Source organism: Rhagoletis pomonella, unplaced genomic scaffold (assembly GCF_013731165.1).
Source record: "Rhagoletis pomonella isolate Grant_MI unplaced genomic scaffold, Rhpom_1.0 Rhpom_scaffold_00494, whole genome shotgun sequence".
In the NCBI taxonomy this organism is placed as follows: domain Eukaryota; kingdom Metazoa; phylum Arthropoda; class Insecta; order Diptera; family Tephritidae; genus Rhagoletis; species Rhagoletis pomonella.
Window position 1 is genome coordinate 38,175 of NW_023459048.1, and position 22,136 is coordinate 60,310.

At 38.1% G+C, this 22,136-nt stretch overlaps 1 protein-coding gene across 1 annotated transcript in view; it reads left to right on the plus strand.

Moving 5' to 3' along the window:
* The window catches only part of LOC118751018 (sodium/potassium/calcium exchanger Nckx30C-like), a gene marked incomplete at its 5' end in the record, with an annotated part of 50,145 nt that extends 28,390 nt beyond the window's left edge, over positions 1 to 21,755 (plus strand). Inside the window, one exon of the mRNA XM_036485779.1 lies at positions 21,429 to 21,755. Coding sequence (XP_036341672.1) covers positions 21,429 to 21,669 — 241 coding nt within the window. The remainder of the gene's footprint in view (positions 1 to 21,428) is intronic.
* Positions 21,756 to 22,136: the final 381 nt, after the last annotated feature.

Here is a 22,136-nt window from a genome sequence, read left to right on the forward strand (position 1 = left end):
ACGTGTATTTTATATGGGAAATCTTTGCACGCCTTGGGCGAGTACTTAATATTAATATTAGGGTTCAAATTTTCAGGGAGTTCTTTAGGTGTTTTCCACAAAATTTCGAGGTAGGAGTGAAAAAAACAATGGTCGCAAAAATATCACCCTAGTATACATATATGATTTAATCGAGTTTACTTAGCCAAACAGGTGGCAGCCTTCTTTGAAATTACTTGGAAAGCGAGCATTCTTAAACCTCTTTCAACACCCATATTTTAACATTTCTTCCACCTAATCAAGTTAATGGAATTTAATTTTTCAAACAGTTGGCAACCCTCTGAAAAAAATTGTTTAATGTTCTATTAAGTTAATTTAACTTAACTTTTTAAACTCCTATTAAGTTAATTTAACTTAACTTTTTACACTCTTTTAACTTAGCTATGAACCTTCACGATCATGTTCAACATAGAAACTATCGACTAGAAACTTTAAGCGGCTTCTCCTTTAAATGTATATGCATACATCTATGATCGTTTTTGTGTTAAAAATATTTACACTAATTTCAATTTTATTTAAACTTTTTTTTTTTAGTCAATTTTTCTAAATATAACATTTAAAATTGAATCAACAAGGACACTACAGCATAAGTATGTATGCAAGTATGTGTTCACCATATTTCCCGTATGGCTTATCATTTAAAAACCGAAAAGAGACTTTGACAGACATAAGTCGCAAAAATTTAAGCCTTGTTAAACCATGTAACCATTCAGCACTTAACCTTAACTTGGGTTACATACATACATATGTACATATTGTATATGAATACATATCGTACATGAGTGCTTGTACCACACACCTACGCCAATATAGCTTTCGAGTGCCGTGGGCTAAAAAGGCAACCAGCAAAATGTGGAAAAATGTCGAACAATTGAAAAAACTCAAACCCTTGCGTATACAAATAGTATACTCAGTAACATACATATATACATAGTATGTACGTATGTATGTATGCCTGTTTTGTGCATATGAATGTATACTATGCTTGCAACACATTGTGCGACTAATCTCTAAAGAGAGTATTCCGAGATTACTCTCAATCGGGTACAATGGGGCATTAATTAGTCACAACTAGTCGCATATGGGTACTATTGGAGATCAATTAGTCTCGACTCATTCCTTACGGGTATAATTGGAGATCAATTAGTCACCGACTCATCTCTAACGGGTACTATTAACGATTTAATGATACGTACGCACTTAGTCAATGAAATTTCATGTGCGGCGTTGGCCCACAGAGAGAGTGTTCGCCTGACAAAACTGAGCACCCCGGTTCGAATTTCAGCTGGCGCAAATTTTTATTTGTATTTTTTTAAAAGTGACTAGTCGCTTTTTATACCCGTTCGGATATAAAGGTGAACAATTAGTCGCTTCATAGGACATGCTCGAACAAAAGCGATCAGTTTATTCCATATAAAGAGATCAAAAGTGATATTAGTCGCATGCTCCTTTGCGATTGCTCCCGGAGTCATCCCGGATTAGTCGCATTTTTTGCAAGGATGTTACTGGCACTTGTGTTTGTGTTTGTGTGCGTTAAGCTGCGGCAGTTAAGTCTCACAAACACTCATTAATACGCCATTCAACATTTGGAATGACATTGAATAATGAAAATGTTCACAAGCCATACGAAATGCACAAGCGATAATACACTATTGAATCCATACATACATACATATGTACACAATGTATGTAAGTATATGAGTAAATCTCACGAAAAAATCGTTAAATATCAAAAATTACAAAACAGCTGCTGATTTTTATTTTTTTTTTTTTGTTTTTTTGTGGCACACTCTTAAAACTTCACAGATATGTTGTACTTGATGCCAACGTTCATTTCCTTTTAATATGAACATCATATTTCAAAACTTCTTAAAGTTATTAAAAAAAAAACAATTGTTATTTTTTGCGACCGACAATAAAAAATATGTAATTTCGTAATACTTTTTAGCCTAAATAAACATTTTAAAACTAAAGTCCTTAAGTTGTTCAAATACTTGAATTATTTTTAAATGTGCTAGTTTCTGAAACTCTATTGATTGAAATAAATGCAAAAAAAAATTCTTTAGTTTTGTTTGTATGCCCCAAAAATTGTAGCACATGTAATGTAAACGTATGTGAGCATGGCTCAAATGTAGGTGCACTTATTTCTACTCGTATAACCAAAAAATCGCTTACAGAAGCAATCAACAAACTCACGCGTACAGGCATAAATTTTTAACCACACACTTGAGCGAGTTCAAATGCATACCATGTAGTTACTACCTACATACATATCTATGCGGTGGCAATGAAATACTCGTACTTATGCACATGCAAGCATATGGCCGAGACAAGTACAATCAGTGAGACAGTGACAAGTTGAGGTACATCAATTTTTAACAAAGTACCACAAATCTGCTGTAAAGCCGACCTATCTGCGTGCACGCTCACTCGCACTAACTTAACTTCCACACATAAACGTGGACATAACCCTGCAGAAAAAAATTATCAATTGATAAAAAAATAGCGCGCTTTTTTGCGGGATTTCTATTAAATATATAACTTGTGGTTAGCTACAAAAGCTAACTTGAAACTAGTTGACAAGTAATGCAGCAGTAATAAGGGGGATTGTTTTCTTTAAACGCGTTTCTATTAAAATATCCTGGACTTCGCAAATACTTTTTTTCAAATTGAGGACAAATAAAAGAAGATCGAAATTTCATACATATTATCATTTTGAAGTTATCTCTAACGGAGTTCAAGTATGGGACCACCTACAGCTGAATATGTAAACAAATATGAAATGTAATAAAATAATTAAAAAAAAAAATAATAAATAAAATAAAAAAATATTTTGGTTTTCCTATTGATATTTTATGTGCAAAAGTAATTAGTTACAAGTTAGTTACATCAAATGCAGAGTTAAACCACCCTTGACTGTTTCGCGGCCATCGCCATAGAAATATAGTTAGCTTTCGTCAAAGAAAATATACAGATAATAAGTGACTTTTAGCTCCTTCCTAATCAACTTAAAGTTAGCTTATAGTTAGATACATTTCCTGCAGGGAATTCACACACACACACACATACCCCGATAGACCGGCATGCATGCAAATAACAAGTCAAGTTCGTGTGTGCAGCCAATGCGTGAAGTCTCCTCACAGTCAAGCAGTCAAGTCTTACCCGCAAAAACTACCTTCACAGCGGATCTGTTTTCTCCCACAACCAGTGTTGCCAGAGAAAAATTTCGCTTGGAGCTAAAACGGTCGAAAAAAAGAGCCAAATAATACCAATAGTAGCTAAAATGAAGAGCTAAATATTTTTGTTAGGGTTTAGCATTTATTGACGTAAGGTTGTTTTTACATTTTCGGCAATTTTAATAAACACAACGAATTTTGTAAGTTTAAGGGCTGAAAAAAATCTTTTAAAACCAAAATAAGGTGCATATATTTCGAATTCGTTGCTATGGCACTTATAACAGGGAACTAAAAACATCTTACAAACTGTTAAAGTCTGTACCTTCAGATATTTGAATTGAATAATTTTTTCGCAAAATTTTTCTAGAAAGTTTCCCTTCCAGCTAGCTCTCCTTAAAGGTAAAATTAGTAAGGTAAAACAAAATCCGGGCTATCAGAAAAAGGATTTTCTTTTAAATTATATTTGAATTCTATAACCTAGATCCAAGAGTTTATGGTGGACACACTGCATTTCGAAACTTTCCATTATATCAACGCTTAAGTTTCGACATATATATACCAAATACAACTAAAACTTTCTGGGGCTAAGAGAGCGCTAGATAAATTTGAAGAGCTAAAAAAAGAGCTGGGAGCTACAACCCAAGAGCTAAATCTAGCTCCAAAAGCACAAAACGGCAACACTGCCCACAACGCTCTCGCAACACACATTCACACACCCCATCAGTCGATACGCAATAAGCAATTGAGACATCGTGCTGCGTCGGGCCGTATGCCTTGCTAAGCCCTGTGATAAAAAAACGTATAAATTGCCGCTGGACAACAACAACTACTAGCGCCCTTACTAGCGGAAAGGTAAAACTATAGGTTTTTGTACTTGCACCGACTGTATGCGTAGTAAAGTTTCGTAGGACACACAAGCAGTGTTTAGTGCGGTGGTGTAGTGAAATTTGAATGCGCGACCAATAATGCCGGTTTTACTTAACTGACAAATTGTTTAACGAGAGCGATAGCTTACACCCACGTATAATAGAAAGTAGAGAAAAAAGGTTTTTGCTGCTCGCAAACTAACATTTTGATTTATTTAGTGGTTTCACTATACCTGAGGGGCATGTTCAAACTCAACTCCGCGGGACCGCCGCCCAGTGGGTGTGATCCACATACATTTTTTGGAAAAAATCAGAAGGAGTTGGCGTAGGGCATCCATTCTTTATACTTATGTAATTTTTATGGACATAAATCAAGTAAAATACGATAAATGTACAAAATTTGTTTAGCATAGCGCTTACCTCCCACGCAAGCCTAACCTCGAAAACGCCTGAAAATCGCCCATTACAATCATTAGATGAACTGCTGGGGAAGCCAACCTCTTTGTCTGCCATCAATTCCACTCTCAGTGCTGGTTTGCCGCTATTTTCTCGCAATTTATCAATCGAGCTAACAGAGATCGGTCTGCAGAGCCTGCATTTAGGATTACTCGACACATCTGGCTTCAACGTAACCTAACCATCTATTTGCTGCACTGCCAATGTGTTGAGCCTTGTTTCTTTCCAGACCTCGACTAAATGTCTATCGCTTTCCTGCAGAGTGTAGGGCAATGGCAGAGTAAATTCCAGATTTATTCAGGCTTTTTTTTTTTCGTTGTACCAGTTCCTGAGGATGTCGTTAGGGCGGATCCGGAGTCGTTCTGCATGTCCTCCTATGAAAATAGCTCTTGTTAATAACCTAATGGTCATTGAAATTTCGCTTCTGAATTAATGAGAATTTCTCTTGATCTCCATATGTCCATCGTTATGTCATCCAGGCCGTATAAACTTCATTGTATTTCAGGCATCAATACTTTCCCAGCTGGTACCTGGTTCTTCAAGAAAATCTTCCCTTTGTATCAACTAGCAGAATGGTAGTAGCGTATATATCCCATTCCAGGCTGTGTTTACCTTCTAATATCTTGATGGATCACTGTATCTATACCAGGTGCATGGTACCCATACCAGGTGCAAAGCAAACTTCTCTGCCATTTGCGAATGTATAGTGACCGAGTTAAGCTATAATTGTCAGGTAGACGGAAACATTTTATTCAAATGTTATTCCTAGGAAACACCTCCTAAAACTCTACTTTATAATTTGAAGCCATATGTATGGAATTGTATGGCATACCGTAACTCCATCGATCCTCCTCGACTCTTAAAACAACTCAATTAGTTCAACAATGGCCTTCCCCAGAGTCATCGTTTTCTTCTGTAGGCTGTCAATATTAGTCTAATTTTTTTTTTGCTTAAAGCGCGCTTTGGATTATTGACTTTACTTGCGAATAGTTTTCTTTCGCTAGATATTATGTTTGCCAGTCCATAGAAGTCAAAGCCTCTACCTGCTAATTCAATAGTTTTTTGGCTAACGTACGGACCACAAAATTGTGTGAATGCTCCTTCGAAATCGTCTTTATACATTTCTTTGCTAATCGTTTTATTTCATGGCTCTCCAGCTGGGACCGCTATCTTGGGTCGAATGTAGCTTTTCTTCCCACGATCCCAACAATGGCGAAGGTCATGCAAGAGTTGACTCAAGCATATTTTCACCTCCATCGTTATGGTAACGGACCTTTAAAGTGCCCTAAGACCAAGAATTCTACTGGATTCGGTCTCAATATTACTTTGCAAGACGGACGGTATCCAAAAGCTGCCACCTCAGTACTAAGCAGGACAATTGTTCAAGAGACGAGCTCAGTTCACCAGTTAACAAGAGACTTGTAGGATACTTAGGATCCTTTGCAGCCCGCCCTCCTCTCGAGTCAAACTGCATCCAAAGCTGAGGATACTCACACATTTTCAGCACTAGCTTACACCAGTGATAGACACGCTGCAAAAATCAAACTACTAACCGTCTCATCGTAAGCGGCATTCGCCGTCGCTAACGCGTAAGAATCCGTAAATCTTCCGCAGAATTGTTTGTCTCGAATACGCAAAGACACGTCCCATCTGATGTTGCCTCTGTCCATTTTTTACGAGGATGAAGCAACGAAAAGCTGTGTACACCGTCGGTGTAGGACATTAACCCGCACTTAATCTCCTACCGTCCTGTACCGTATTTCCTCACGGTACTACCGTCAAATATTTCGTCGGCAGGCAGTTTGATCACGAAGCTCATACGTACGTTACTGCTCTAGTGTTTTCAGTTTGTTTGTCATTTCTTACTACCACCCTATCGAACATGCGGGTCAGGATACTGGTTTAACTTACCATGATTCTTCTTCTGCCTTGCTCGGCTCTTCTGAGTGGGTTCATTGCTGCTCATTGGAAACTGCATTCCAGTTTTCTGGGGATTGAAGCATATCTGCAACAATATGATCAGGTGTTGCGTCTGCTTTAAAGACATCTCGCAAAAAAATCCGTTCTCTGGCGAACTTGTTTTTGGTAACGCTTCCAGCGCAGGTATCACATGTGTCAGTTGCTTCCAGATTGAAAAGTGTGAGCTAAGCTTTAAAGCAGCCTTCTTGTATGCATGTGTTGTACAATGCAGCGATGATATCACTGAATTGACTAATCGCCTTTTCCAATGCCACAATAGGAGTGCAATCAGGCCCTGGAGCCTTAGCTGGTTCTAGTCACTTAAATGCTTCTCGTACCTCTTCATTGGAAAAGCTGGCTGAACTTCTCGCTCTTTGGTCATTTGTCATTGTCCATTAACAGTGATGTAAAGCCGTCCTCGGGTCCTATTCAAGGATTGCCTATTACCCCGACGAGCAGTACGATTTTAATATGTACTTGAAGTTGACAGAGATCTTCAAATGCCTTATCCTTCTTCATCGGCAGATGCGTGGGTCATCATAATCATAAGGAAAAGTTCAACCACCGGGTTCAAGAACATTACTCTGCGGCTTAGTTTCTCTAGCACCTCAAATCCAATACCAAATTAGCGGCCCTTTACATGATAGCTATAGTAGACATCGTAAGGTCTCAAGTATTTCCTACCTTGCCCCACCTGCCGGTGTTGAGTTCTTCGTCACAAATTTTAAAATTCTGTTTAAATAACCCGAAATTGGTTGAAAACAAATTTTCCTACTCTAATCATAGTTACGACCACACAAGCTACACGCAGCGATTGAAGTAAACTCTTGTGTCTAAAAAAGCATCAACATCAAAATAAGCACACCTTGCATTGCGCTATCGCGCGCATATTTCATCAGGTACTAGGTAGTAAAGTGCACTGCACGTAACAGGAGCTCCTAAACGTAGCAATACCACGATTGATTGAAGGTTTATGTAGCTGCTGCCAACGGTGGTTGCATGAAAACCGCGCTATCAAGCAAAAACCACAAAAATAAGGATGTGAAAAACGTAGATTACACATGTCTGTATGTACATATAATGCATATGTATGCGTATCAGCGTGCATCGACGAGCACAGATAGAGGCAGCATTAAGTGTCATTTACTGGGATTGCTGGCGGTTAACGATTTCCAAGTAAAAGTTGAATGCATTAAAGTACTATGAGTGCACTGATAGTACGAATCAATATTGAAGGTGAAGGAAGAAGGACAGCTTTTAGTAAATCTACACTAGCTACAGCTAACAAGTTCGTCTTCCATATGCATGTAGATGTTAAGCTAACTTTAAGGGCAATTCGTTGCCATAGAAGGTAAGGTGCACTCGCTTGGGAATTATGTGGTTACTAAGAACGGGTATTGAGGGTTTTGCGGAGCTGAGCATTTGGTTTTCGTATCAATATGATGGTTAAGTAACTAAGAGCGTAGGGTTTTTTTGGTAAAAGTATTTTAAAAGTTTTGTAAGCTTACCAGGATGGCAGAAAGCACGTCACTCAAAAAAACGCTGGATGAGCATGTTTTTTTTTTATGAGGATTTAGCAAGCTCTATGATGGTAGCCAAACGATCCCAGTGTGGTTCTGCGATTCTTGATTAAAGCTAACTGGTGTCCATTAGACTATTGAGTAATTTAAGTAACCTAATTTTGAACCCATTCTCATATCGGGGCATACACACAACACTGTTAAGGTCAGTGGGGCACCATCCATATATGAAACCATGGTACAGTGAGCTTATTCAAGAACGAAGTGAAGGCACCCGAATTAATGTGGTTTTCCCACACCAGAAGTTGTCTGAAGGGCAAGAGAGGCAGAGGACTCTTGAAGAGTTATTGCCGGGTAAAGAGAGTGTAAGGGGCCACTTCTGTTTGTAGGAACCAGGACCACAACAACGCGTGCAGAAAACAGCACTCAGACTACATGTCGTCCTTTGTACTGTGCCTTTTAATCTATTTTAAATCTGCACGATTTACTAATAAACCAAAGCAAATTGTTTGGTATCAAAGAGCTCAGGTTTTCGTCTCTTAACACATTGCAGCCAAATTCCTCATACCTAATTCTTGCAAAGTCAGGACAGAAGCACCAAAAGTATCCACCGTCTCAACCTCTTCAAGGCAGGATGGGCAAATCGAGCTGGCATGTATGCCCATGACATTCAAGTGTTTGTGCCACGTACTCAACCCACACGAAAAGCTGATTTCGCCAATCATTGTATTTGCTGCTGCCCCAGATTTTATTCTTGGCAATAGCATCGTAAGAAACCTGACGTTTCGGTTATCGCAGTATTCAACAAGATTATACGCCCGGAGGTGGCGGCAACAGGGAGTCATATGGAATGGACGCGGAGGCAATAATGAAGTGTTTCTACCCAAGTCCTAAGAACAGAATTGTGCACGTTTGGTCACAGTTAAATGAGAAGATAATCTCTCGGTGTGGCCGAGTTTTCGTCGTATAGGATGTTAGCACCACGTAACCCACTCAGTCCACGGGAAGTTTGTTTGAACACCCAGGGCACCTGAATGGCTGTTATGTGGGTTTTGTATGCAGCAGCGGCCTTAGATTGCTGAACATTTATTTGAGTAACCGTCACTAAATGGTATCCCGGATCGCTTTGCTCCCTCATTTAGGATCAGCTATGAAATAAATTGTCCCGAAAAAGATACTCAAGCGATTTCTTTACCCTCATTCGACGGTATGCAAAGATCCCTGGTCCATCTTCACAACTAGAGTAGCATCTTCTCTACCTTCCACGGTGCTACCCTTTTTGTGATAGATGGCATGCCAGTGCTTGGTGTCAACGGCGGATTTTGGGCACGGAAGCAGGAAAGAACATCCGCCGTTTTCAGATTGGGATCTGGAATCCAGCATAGCATTTTCCTGATAGGGGTATACTCTTCACTGTAAATAGTGAATCTTGTTCTACCTGTGCGCGGTATACTTTCCAAGATCGGAATTGGACAATGCCACACCATAACCCGCCACACTATGACTCCAAGAAGCATTGGGGCAGGCATTGGTGGGTGTCGCCGAAGTTTCCCTTCTCTTGCAGCGTTCGCCAACAGATTTGGATGTCGGTGCATCCACCACTAAAGTCCCACTGGCTTCTGGAATAGCCTCCGTAGACCTGGTCCTCTTACTAGATACAGTGACAGGAGGAGTTCAGTCAGCCACGCAAGAGGATTCCCTTGTTTACGTTTCGCCCGCGATTCGTCCTCCTTCTACTCCTCTTTAGGGGTTTGTGAAAGAGGACCAACTCCGTCAACGCAGCGAGCTGCTTCTCGAACCACATCTCCAGCAATAGATTGATCCTCTTCCGACTCTGAAGAATATAGGATTGACACTACCACCCCAGCTTCCTCCAAGATGCGCTCCTGATCTGTGACGCTGGAGACTTTCCATACGTGTGGGTACCACCTGGGGTATTATCATTCAAACTCTCTGCCATTATCATGATGTACAGTTTTGTCCCTAACTGCCAGGATTGGTGGGTATTTCGTTACTTAACTATTAACCAGTGTGATCAGAAGATCACAAAAATCTAAGTCAAATTGATTTTGAAAAATGGTCAGAAAAAATTATATCTGGTGACAAATCGGGTTAAAAATATCACAGCAACTAATACTATGTCAAATATATTAAAAAAAATACCGTTCAAAGAAAATCTCTTTGTCCTATTTTTAAGCCATCTCTATTGTCATTATAATTTTCATTCCCTGGATATACCATACTTTCGATCCTTTGTCAATCACAGATACTATCTCTTCACAGCATTCTTTTTCAAACATTTTGAGCTTGTAGGGCTTGAGGAAGAATAATTTCGGTAGCATTGATGTATGTGAGCAAGAAGCGGCATCATCTAAGAATGGCTTGAGAACCTCCAAATGGCGTGGAAGAACTCTATTTTTCATGCTGATTGTATTAGGCAGCCGTAGAGCGTAGGGAATGCCATTAATGACTAGAGCATCCGTTCGTCAAGTGCACAAAGCCCCTGTGATGGCCACGCAGAGCAGTCAAAGAAGCTTGCTTCAGGTGGCGCAAGCTCTAACTGGCTAAGCTTTTGGCCACCAGATCAGTTTCGTATACGCAAAAACGGGTTTTACGACCAATACGTTAGCTTGGGTTATATTCCCCAAAAATTGTCCATGAAGTCTCGGACAGACAAAAAATGCCGTTGTAGCCTTGTTGGCAATATTCAAGAGATGTGAGTTCCGATTGAGCGTTTTATCCAGAATTACTTCTAAACACTTAGCCTCTTCTATGAACTAAATTTCTGTTCCTTGTTTTGGTAAATGTTGGGTTTGTTGACAACTCCTTTTCAGCACACCAGCGTTCTGTCGACAGTAGTAGGGGCGATAAGACTGCACTTTGAAGACAGCCACGGATGGCAGTGACTGCTTTCTTGCTGGCTGCTAGTGCCAGGTCTAGGAATATTCTGTCTTATCATAACTGTGGATATTGCTATATATCTCATACTGATACCAAATATTTCCTAGAGGTACCCCGCCGCACTGTTCATTTAGAAGATCTTTTTCGCCTTCTCTCTACTCTAGATATTTATTTAGGACCATAAATATGCAAACAACTCCTTGGCATATGTACCAGGAATATTAATTTTTGGAAGAGCAAATATTATTTTCTTTATTTTTCCCCTTATAAGTATGAATATTAATTCAAATGTAATTAACAGTATCTACTTACCGTACAATGTAACTATATGCTCGCCAACTTTGGAAAGACAACAGTGCATTGCATTACAGCCAACATAAAACACAGGGTTAAAAAAAAAAAACACTCGCAAATAAAGACAATGTAACATAGGAAACATGTCCATGCATACATATCTACAGAGGAAGTACCCAAGTTGCCATATGTAAATTGGCACATTGTTTGCTTTAAAAACAATAAAGGAAAGTGCAATTTAAACTTTTGTGCTCCGCGAAGCATTGGAAGGAAGTGGTAAATGTGAGTGCAACAACTTGAGCGGGCATAAAGTAGAAATAAGAAAAAAGTTGTTGCATACTTTTGCAAAATGTTCCGCTAAATACATAGTAAGGGTATGTAAAGAAACTGTTACACGCAGTGTAGGAAACAAAACATCTGTGACTTTTCTTTTCAGCGAGTTAGGAAGATAAGAAAATCGGTTTGCTGGTGACGTCCCTACAATATTTGAATGTACTGACATATGTATGTAGTACTCGTATGTATGATACATATACGTATTTGTACATATATATACGTAAGTGTACATATATATACGTATTTGAAAAAAGCAGTTGGCAACCCTATGAAAAAATAAAGCCGTGTTGCAGACCTAACGGCCAAGCCTTTTCATTGACATCTTATGCTATAAATGCAACGAACGGTGTAGATCTTATAATTTTTAGACGGCCGGCAACCCTCTTCGAAAAAATAAAACCTTATTGCACATCTGGAGGCCAAATCATTTCATTCGACAACTCACTTTTTAGTCCAACGAACAGCCCACATCTTATAATTTTCGAAAAAATAAAACTTTAATGCACATCTGAAGGCCAAGCTCTTTCATTGCACACTTCGTTTTTTCATAATTGAATGGACTGTGTAAATCTGATGTCATTAAAAAAAAATGCCTTCACATATTATATGTAAGGTATTAATTTTTATAAAAGTGGCAACCCCACTAAAAAAATAAAATTTTATTCACGTCTGGAGACCATATTCTTTCACTTGGTGCATACCTAGTTTTTTAGTTCAACGAATATAATTTTTAAAAATGTGGCAATCCTACTCAAAAAATAACACATTACTGTATTAAAGATAATACCCCTATCGATACAGATTATACTAAACAAAATCTCGTCCAAATCCGTTCAGTAATTTTCGAGATTAGCGAGGTCAAAAAATCTCGACTTTGCTTCTACTATGTAAGGATAAAATATTTAGTAATTTTTAAATAGGTGGCAGCCCTACTCAAAAAATACAAGTTTTTGTACATGCGAAAGCCATTTGGTTTATTATTTTGTTATCCAACGAACGTTCAAGATCTTTAATTTTTAAACAGATGGCAACCCTACTCAAAAAATAATACATTATTGAACATCTAGAGGCTACGTATTTTCATTGGACAGTGACGGTGCAGAACTTCGCTTCTTAACAGATGGCAATCCTACTCAAAAAAATAAGATATTAATGCTTATTTAGGTAGAGGCCAATCCTTTTTTTGTATTCCAATGAACGGTGCAGATATTATAATTTTTTAGACAGGTGGAAACCCTATACCAAAAGTCAGAATGTATTAGAGAAAATCTCGTCCAAATTCATTCATTAGTTTTCAAGATTAGCGTGTTCAAAAATTCACGACTCTCCTATATACAAAGTACAGATACAGGGTGATTAAATATGACCGGAGATTTTATTTTATAAATAAAACACAACAAAACTTTTCAACAAAAAATCGTGTGTGACTGACAGCGCTAAATCACCGAATGTATGTACGCAAGCGCCCTAAGTCGCAAAGCTAACTTACTGAAATGTGAATTCTCTTAAATGTGCAGAAAGCACACATTTTTCGCATGTCATGTTTAAATTGAAATTCCACAAGCAAAAAACGAAAAACTCACACGAAAAGGAAATGGACTTTCCACGAGAGTTTAGTGAACTAGAAATCAGTTAGGAGTAGTAGAGCCAAGGCCGAGAGAAAAAAAAAAAACAAAACATATTACTTCAGGTATGTATGTATGGATGTATGCATCTGTGTACATTGCCGCAGCTACGCCTGTAGGTATGTTGTGTAAAATGCAAAACACTAAATAAATCACACTGACAATGCAGTTGAAAATTTTCGTGCATAGAACAAATCAAGCGGAAACTCAACCACAAAATAAAAAAAATAAAAACTAAAACAATAGTGTATGCACATAAGACCGTACCAGGAAAAAAATATCGCCGTACGCCTTCGGATCGGAACTATTTTGGGAAGGCAATTTGGAAAAAAATTTCATTTGCCGAACGTAGGCATGGCATTTGTACATTTTTCGCCAAATCTTCGGCATTTACCAACATATCTAAAAGTATGTTATGGCGATTTTTTTTTCTCGAGGGGACAATTTTTTTTTTTTTTTTTTTTTTAATACTTCAATACTTACCCACTTGATCTCAGATCTTATTACCCAAACGTACCACCCTAATATCATTAAATTGCAGCTCGCCAAAAATCGGTGTACTTTTGTTAAAGAAGAATTTGCACTCGAAGCCGAATTCGAACTTTTTATTTTGCCCGAACCGGACCCTTCCTTTTATACTTTTAGTCATATGTATATACAGCACTTACAGTTCGATCTTTAAGTGTGACATATGGATGCTTCTTCTCTCGAGGTGACAATTTTTTTTTTTGCCACAGTTCATTGTCCTTAAGTACTCCGCTCTAGTACTAAACCACCGGATCTCATTTCTTATAACCCAAACGCTCCACCCTAATATCAATAAATTAAAGCTCACCAAAAATCAATAAACTTTTGCAAAGGAAGTAAGTATTTTGATCATTCCAGTACAACTATTTAAAAAAAAATCGTATTGTTATTGCCGAATATACATAAATATGTAGGTTAAGGTGATCCAAAAAACAGGTCCGGGCACCTTCAAAAATTGTTCCTCTTGCCGAAAGCGGTGCTGACACCATACTTTACGTTTCTAAGTAGACGAAGTATATTTTACTCTAGATGTATTTTGGACATATACACGGGATATCTCGGTTCGAAAACGCCCTTGCTCAGAAAGCATTTCAAGAACGCCCGACTTCAGAATTTTGTTGAAGAACGCCCTATCTCAAGATTTGGTTCAAAACCGCTCTATCTCAACACTTGGTTGAAGAACGCCCTATCTCAACTGAAAATATAAAATATAAAAATGTTCGGCCAAAAAAAAAATAATTCGAAATTGCCTTGCAAAAATACTTTAGAATCGGGGCGAACCTTTTTTGTTTAATTGTAATGTGGTACGGTCTAATACACATAGAGACATACATACTCAATTACCTAGCTTGAAATGCATATGCACTGTACATACATACATACATACATACATACTAACAGTTGTACATAGTAAGCTTCATAGTGGGTGAGTTTCATTACACATAAATTTCCTTTCCTGCAGTCGCTTAAAGCTGCCACACATATGTTCACTTCTTCATACCTTTTTCACATATCCACATACGTAGTTAGTCTACAAACTGCAAATATTTTCTACGCTCTATTTTTATTTTTTCACAACATTTTCGTCTATGCCATGTTACCCGTAGATTTCTTTGATTTTTTGTTTTGTAATTTCGTTTTGTGGTATTTTTCATTTAAACACATTTTTCACTGTACCAAAAATGGTTCGTCGAAGTGGGCTGCGTGCAAGGAATTCTGGTTTTAACATATATTTATATATATTCATACATATGTACATTAGGGCGGGTCAGCTTGTATGGGAGCTTTTTTCGACTATGTGCTCATAGCACAGAAGGCTGCTACGTGTAATTCTAAGCAAACTTGCCGAAGAAACCATTGGTTTAAAATCAGTTTGGAGTTTGCCAAATTGCGATAATATGTTTCTTGGCATTTTGCTGTACTGTCGTAAAGAGCTGCTTAAATTTTGTATAAAATTAAGGTATAAGGGTTTTTGTGGTATTTTGGAAACTATTTCTGCATTCATCTTCTTCTATAAACTTCCACCAGAGAGCGCAACAGTGCAAATTTTCACATTTACTTCGAGACATGTTTTCTAATTTGGCAAACTACCAATGGATTTTAGACCCATGGCCTCTTCGGCAAATTTGCTTAGAATTACACGTAGAATCATCCTATGGTATATATGCGCGCATAGTTAAAAAAAAATTGCCTCGCCCTAATGTGCATACTACATTTCTACGTACATATGTACTTGTGCATTTGTGCGAGTATTACTTGTGAAATTTAGAAAAAGCTCTACCGCTAACTCAACCAAATATTCGATATAAATGCACATGTTTTTAGCAAATGTGTGGGTAGTAAAAAACCGACTAAAATTTAAGTGAAAAGTGAACGCTGTCAGAGGATTCACAGCGGCATATCTTGGCAAAGAGTTTAAGCTACATACATCGCTCATATGTACATATTTATATACATATGTACGTATGTACTATATTGTATGTATGTATGTGAAAAAGCTTATGCGGGCAAAATTAAGAGTTTAATTTATCAACACATATAAAAAAATCCCAAAAATTTTCATCTTTACACATTCATGTTTCTGGTATGCGGGGGACGATATGTACTTGCCGATTTGGCCTTGTAACCTATGCTTAGAAGGCTGATCCCGCGGTAGTTGGCGCGTATGGCGGGGTCACCTTTCTTGTGGATTGGGCAGAGCACACTTAAATTCCAGTCGTCGGGCATGCGTTCATCTGACCATATTCTGCACAAGAGTTGATGCATGCACTTTATCAACTCCTCGCCGCCGTACTTGAATAGCTCAGCTGGCAGGCTGTCAGCTCCAGCGGCTTTGTTGTTTTTCAGCCGCGTTATTGCTATTCGTACCTCGTCATAGTCAGGCGGTGGGACAGCTACTCCATCATCATCGACTGGGGACTCGGGTTCGTCTTCCTCACTAGTTTCAGCGCTGCTACCATTTTGTAGGGCGGAAAAGTGTTCCCTCCATAATTTAAGTACGCTCTGGACATCAGTTACTAGGTCGCCATTATTGTTCTTACAGGAGTGCGCCCCGGTCTTTAAACCTTCCGTAAGTCACCTAACTCTCTGGTAAAATTTTCGGGCATTCCTCCTATCGGCCAGCATTTCAAGCTCTTCGCACTCACGTATTTCGGCCTCTCTCTTCTTATTGCGGCATAAAACGTCTCGCTTCCCTCTTCAGATCCCTATAGCGGTCCCACATAGCGCGCGTTGCGCCCGATCGCAGCGTGGCCCTGTAGGCGGCATCTTTTTTCTCTGCAGCTTCCTGACACTCCTCATCGTACCAGTTTTCTTTCGGGCTCACTGAAATCCGACTACTTCTTCGGCGGCGGTACTTAATGAGCGGGAAATGTGGTTCCACTGCTCGCATATGTCGGTTTGTTGAAGAGTGCTCTCTGAGAGCAGGTGTGAGAGTCGAGTAGCGAAAGCGCTGGCTGTCTGTTGTGATTGCAGCTTTTCGACGTTAAGCTTTCCTTGCATATTTGGGCGCACATTTTTTGCTGCACAGAGGCGAGTGCTTATCTTGGCTGCAACAAGATAGTGGTTCGAGTCGATGTTTGGGCCTCGGAGTGTGCGTACATCTAAAACACTGGAAGCGTGCCTTCCGTCTATCACCACATGATCGATTTGGTTTCTCGTTTTTCGATCCGGAGACAGCCACGTAGCTTGATGGATATTTTTATGCTTGAACCTAGTACTGCATACTACCATGTTTCGGGCCCAGGCGAAGTCGATCAGCCTCAATCCGTTGTCGGACGTTTCGTCGTGGAGGCTGAATTTTCCGACGGTGGTTCCAAAGACCCCTTCCTTGCCCACTCTGGCATTGAAGTCGCCAAGCACGATTTTGATGACGGGGGCCGCGCTCGTACGTGCGCTCCAAGCGCTCATAGAAGAGATCTTTGGATGCGTCATCCTTCTCTTCCGTCGGGCATGGGCGCAGATGAGCGAGATGTTGAAGAATCTCGCTTTGATGCGGATTGTGGCTAGACGCTCGTCCACCGGGGTGAACGACAGTACTCGGCGACGGAGTGTCTCTCCCACCACAAATCCAACTCCGAATTTGCGCTCCTTTACATGGCAGCTGTAGTAGACGTCGCAAGGCCCCAGACATTGTTTGCCTTGCCCCGTCCAACGCATTTCTTGGATGGCGGTGATGTCAGCTTTTGTCCTTACGAGGACATCAACCAGCCGGGCAGAGGCACCTTCCCCATTAAGGGTCCGGACATTCCAGGTGCATGCCCTCAAATCGTAGTCCTTTAAACGTTTGCCGTGGTCGTCATCATAAGGGGGGGTCTCATCCGAGGATTTGCCTTGCTTCTTCACTGGCCGTGGTTTTTACGTGGCGGATCCCAAGCCCAGCGCACAACCCATTGCTGAGACGGGGGTGGTTTCGCAACCAAATACACGTTTATATAGCGAGCCGCTTGCTCCAAGCAGATACCCGCTTGCAGCCGCACCTACTGGTGAACAGACGCTGCAGACTTCAGTGAGTCCTTAAACCGAATAAGTCGGAGTAGCCCCACAGAGGCTCCCTCTCTTTCTGCCGTGACCCAAGGCTCCACTCGGATTGGTTACCGCATCTCGCACAAGGGTTGCTCACGTTGCCCAGAGTGCGAGAACGAGGACGCAAGAGTCGGGATTGAGTATAGCCATGCAACTGTAACTGCATACCCAGCGCAACGACTATACCCCATTGCACTCCCTACCTACATACTAGTTACTATAAAATAGACCCATCTACTTATTTATACACTTAAATATCATATATGTGTTATAAAGTGTATCTTTTCGTAAACAAAATGCAATTCATCACAACAAAATTCAAACCCTTTGCATCTGCATACATATATATGTACATATATACAGAGAAAAGACTACGCAGGTGTGTGTTACGTTACGCATGCATGCATCTATTTATTGCAAGTGCGTGCGGTAAGTGCCAAGTAATGGCCTTGAATTGTGCTGATGGCAACACAACGACACCACAAACAACGTACAAACGTACATACATATACATACATATACATATGGAGATGTAGACGATTTTAAAAGTGTGAAAAGAAAGTGCGGCGCAAAGAAGAGTGTGTGGGAGCTGCATGTAAGTATTTCATGTTATCGCATACAGAGAAGCGCCAACGACATGTTGCTAAACTGAAAAGCTATGTAGACCTTGATGTTATAAAAAGGAGGCGGTTTTTTCTATATGTTTACAAGTTTCACACCTGCCACTATTCACGAAAAAGTTATAAAGAAGAGCGAAACAAAAAGAAAGTACTCATAGTACATACATTTTACATATATGAAGGCTGAAAGCTATGCACAAATGTAGTCAACTTTTTCATCTAATATCTCCTAGGCCATTTCTACTCACTCTTCTGTGACTGTCCGCTTGGGATAGTAGTTGAAGGCAATGCCCAAAGGCGCAGGTTTTCTCAGCTTTGGTAAACTTAATTTCAATGGCGTCTGTCTTACGTTAAGTAGCAGACTGAACACACAGATATATATATATACTATAATATAGTAACACATAAAAACCTATGAATGCGGCTTATCTCTGAAGACACCCTGGCGTATGAGTAATTATTCATATGCATTCGCTTCAAACACGATGGGATGTACATTAGGATGGGTCAAATTGTTCGGAAGAAGGTTTTTCGACAAATCGCAGGGCATTGTCGGTTTCTATAGATTATTCTAAGAGCAAATGTAGAAGAAACTATAAGTCGGAAATGAGTTTATAGCCTACGGATTTATAATAGAAATTTACTTGTTCACAAAATAAAATCGGTAAGTATAAACATTTGTGAATTTATTTATCTATTATAAATAAAACAAATGTAAAAAAAACTAAAATACACACATTTTATATGCCAAAGTTGTAAGAAAATATGAAAAAATTAAAATCGTGAAAAGGTAATTTTTTCATTTAAAAGCGCGCCGGCTCGAAACTCATTTCCGACCCATGGTTTATTCTAATATTTTGAGGATTAAATGCAGAATCAGAAAATACCATACGATATAGTAAAACAACTACCCATCCTAATTTATATATGTACATATTTACATATAAAGGAAAAGAAGTTTGCATAATGTTATCTAATACATACATACATATGTATGTCTATATTGGGTATAGAAGTAGGTTTTAAAGGAAATTTTATTGTGCAAAATTGGTGTCATCTCTAGCAGTGCATGGCTTCCGATAAAATTAAATATATATGTAATAAAATTACTCGTGTTTGAAGACTAAGAAAGTATCAAGCCAATTTTTGATACCTTCAACTAAAGTGAAGCATACTCTTGTAAGGGTGCACTGCATCGACTGGAACAAATGGTAATCTGTTGGTGCATGGCCGGGGCTATAATGTGGATCGGTTAGTATTTCCCATCCGGTACGATTCGATTTAAGTACAAGTCCCGCCAAATGCAGAGCATTACCTTGCTGCAATGAACAGTTGGCTTTGATGTCGGTGGACCGGGTGCACCAGGTTCACCGATTATCGTAAGCGCCAATTTTATGACTTTTAGTTATATATTTTAAAATAAGATCTTTCGGTTGGTGCTATCAGTTTTTGGATATCTCCTTTAGTTTCGGAGATATTCACTAAAATTGTACCGGTAATTTGGTGACTACTAAGTGGTGGTCATACTGAGCTAATCAACATTTTTCGAAGATATTGAGTAAAAAGTAACGCTAAGTTAGTAAAAAAATTTATCACATTTAGCCGTATTTCATACAAACTGGCTGCAAAATTTTACTAAAGAAAATCCTTCATAAACTCAAAAATAATTAACAGTGAAGAATCTATTAAAAAATTAAGTTCAATGAAGTTAAATTAATTATTACAATATGGGTATCAATAGAAAGGGCTTTGTTTCTTAACTGTACGTAGGAGGGTTGCCGCCTGTTTGAAGAATCAAATTCAACTTGAATTAAGGGTGCTAGGTAATTGAAATATATATCACAATATGGCTGTAAACCGAAAGGGATTTAAGAAGGTTGTAGTTTGAAAATATTTTTGTAGGGGGTTGCCACCTGTTTACAAATTCGAATTAAGTTCAATTATCCACAAGTTATATGAAACATAATTCGGTTGTTAAACGTAAAAGTGTTAAGAAATTTTTAGTTTAGAATTTTAAAATATTTGTTTTGGAGGGTTTTCAGCTGGTACAAAATTAAATTAACTTTAAATTATTCAATAAGTTATACACATTATTACAATATGGATATTAGTGGAAATGGTTTTAAAAAGGCTTTATTTCTTAACTGTACGTAGGAGGGTTGCCGCCTGTTTGAAGATTCAAATTCAATTTGAATTAAGGGAATCGGTTAATTGAAATAGATCACAATACGGCTATCAGACGAAAGGAGTTTAAGAAGGTTGTAGTTTAAAAATATATTGAAGAGGGTTGACACCTGTTGGAAAATTCGAATCAAATTCAATTATACACAAGTTTTATGAAAAAACGTGTGTTAAATAAAAATGTTAAAAAAAAAATCTTCAGATTTGACATTTAAAATATTTCTTAGGTATTCTAATAGGGCTGCCACCTGGTTAAAAAATATATTAAATTCAAATTATTTCAATTTTATAATATTGATATAAATCGAAATGGTTTTCAAAACGGCTTTATTTCTTAACCATATGCAGAAGGGTTGCCACCTGTTTGATGAATAAAGTTCAACGAGAATTAATTGAATTAGATAATTGGAATAGTTATTACAACAAAGCTGTCAGACGAAAGGACTTTACGAAAATTGTACTGTAGTTGAAAATAATTGGAACCGATTTGAAAATTTAAATTAAATTCAATTATACACAAGTTTTCGGAAAACAAATGCGGATGTTAAACGAAAGAAATCCTTAGTTTAGACTTTTAAAACATTTCTGGGTTGCCACCTGTTTAAAGGATCAAATTCAACTTTAATTATGTAACAGAATTAGATAATTAAAATAAATATTGCGGTCAGACGAAAGGGGTTTGGTTGTAGTTTGAAAATATTTTAAAGTGGGTTGAAAAAGTATTTAAAAATCTCTCATGTTTTATTGAAATAAATTACACCTAATGTAACTCGAAAAAATTTCTTACATTCAACGTAGCGGGTGAGGGCAACTAATGTATCCTATGATTATAGCTCAACATAACTATAATTTAACTTTTGTATATTTTTTGCTAATCTTTTTCTTTCATATCTTCTATTTCCAGTTTACCTATACCATGGCTAATCTATGGCATCATCTACGATGCACCTGTCGAGGTTAACTCCGTGGGCATGGTCTGTTCCATAACGATACTTTTTATGATGTTGATCTTTGTCGTAATGTCGATTGCCTGCTTCCGTTGGAAAATGAATAGGGGTTTAGGTTTTACAATGTTTTTGTTATATTTCGTTTTTGTTGCTGTTTCGTTAATGTTCGAATATGATACACTAACATGTCCAGTGTAAAAGGTGACAAGTAAATGAAGAAATAAAAATTTAAAAAATAAAATACAAAATAAAAAATTTAAGAAAAATAAAAATAAAATAGCAAAATAGGAAAATGTAATATGTAATAAACAATAAATTAATTAAAAAATAATTGCGACCAAAATAATGTAGAAAATAATAGGTGATTGATTAAAATATTTTTAAGTAAAATAAATGAAAAAAATTATATGAACTAAATAAGGAAATAATAAAATTGTTAATAATATTTCAGAAAAAAAAACTTTAGATATTAGAAAAATATTATAACAAATTATAATTATAGCTAAAACGAATTAAATATTAAGTTAAATTAAAAATTCCAAAAAAAAAGCGAGGAAGCAGTCGGGCAAATGAAGATTTGAAGTTGCCAATCAGCTTTCACACATGCATAAATACAAAAACAAGTACATATATACATACAAGTGCATAAAATTTTAGACTAAGCG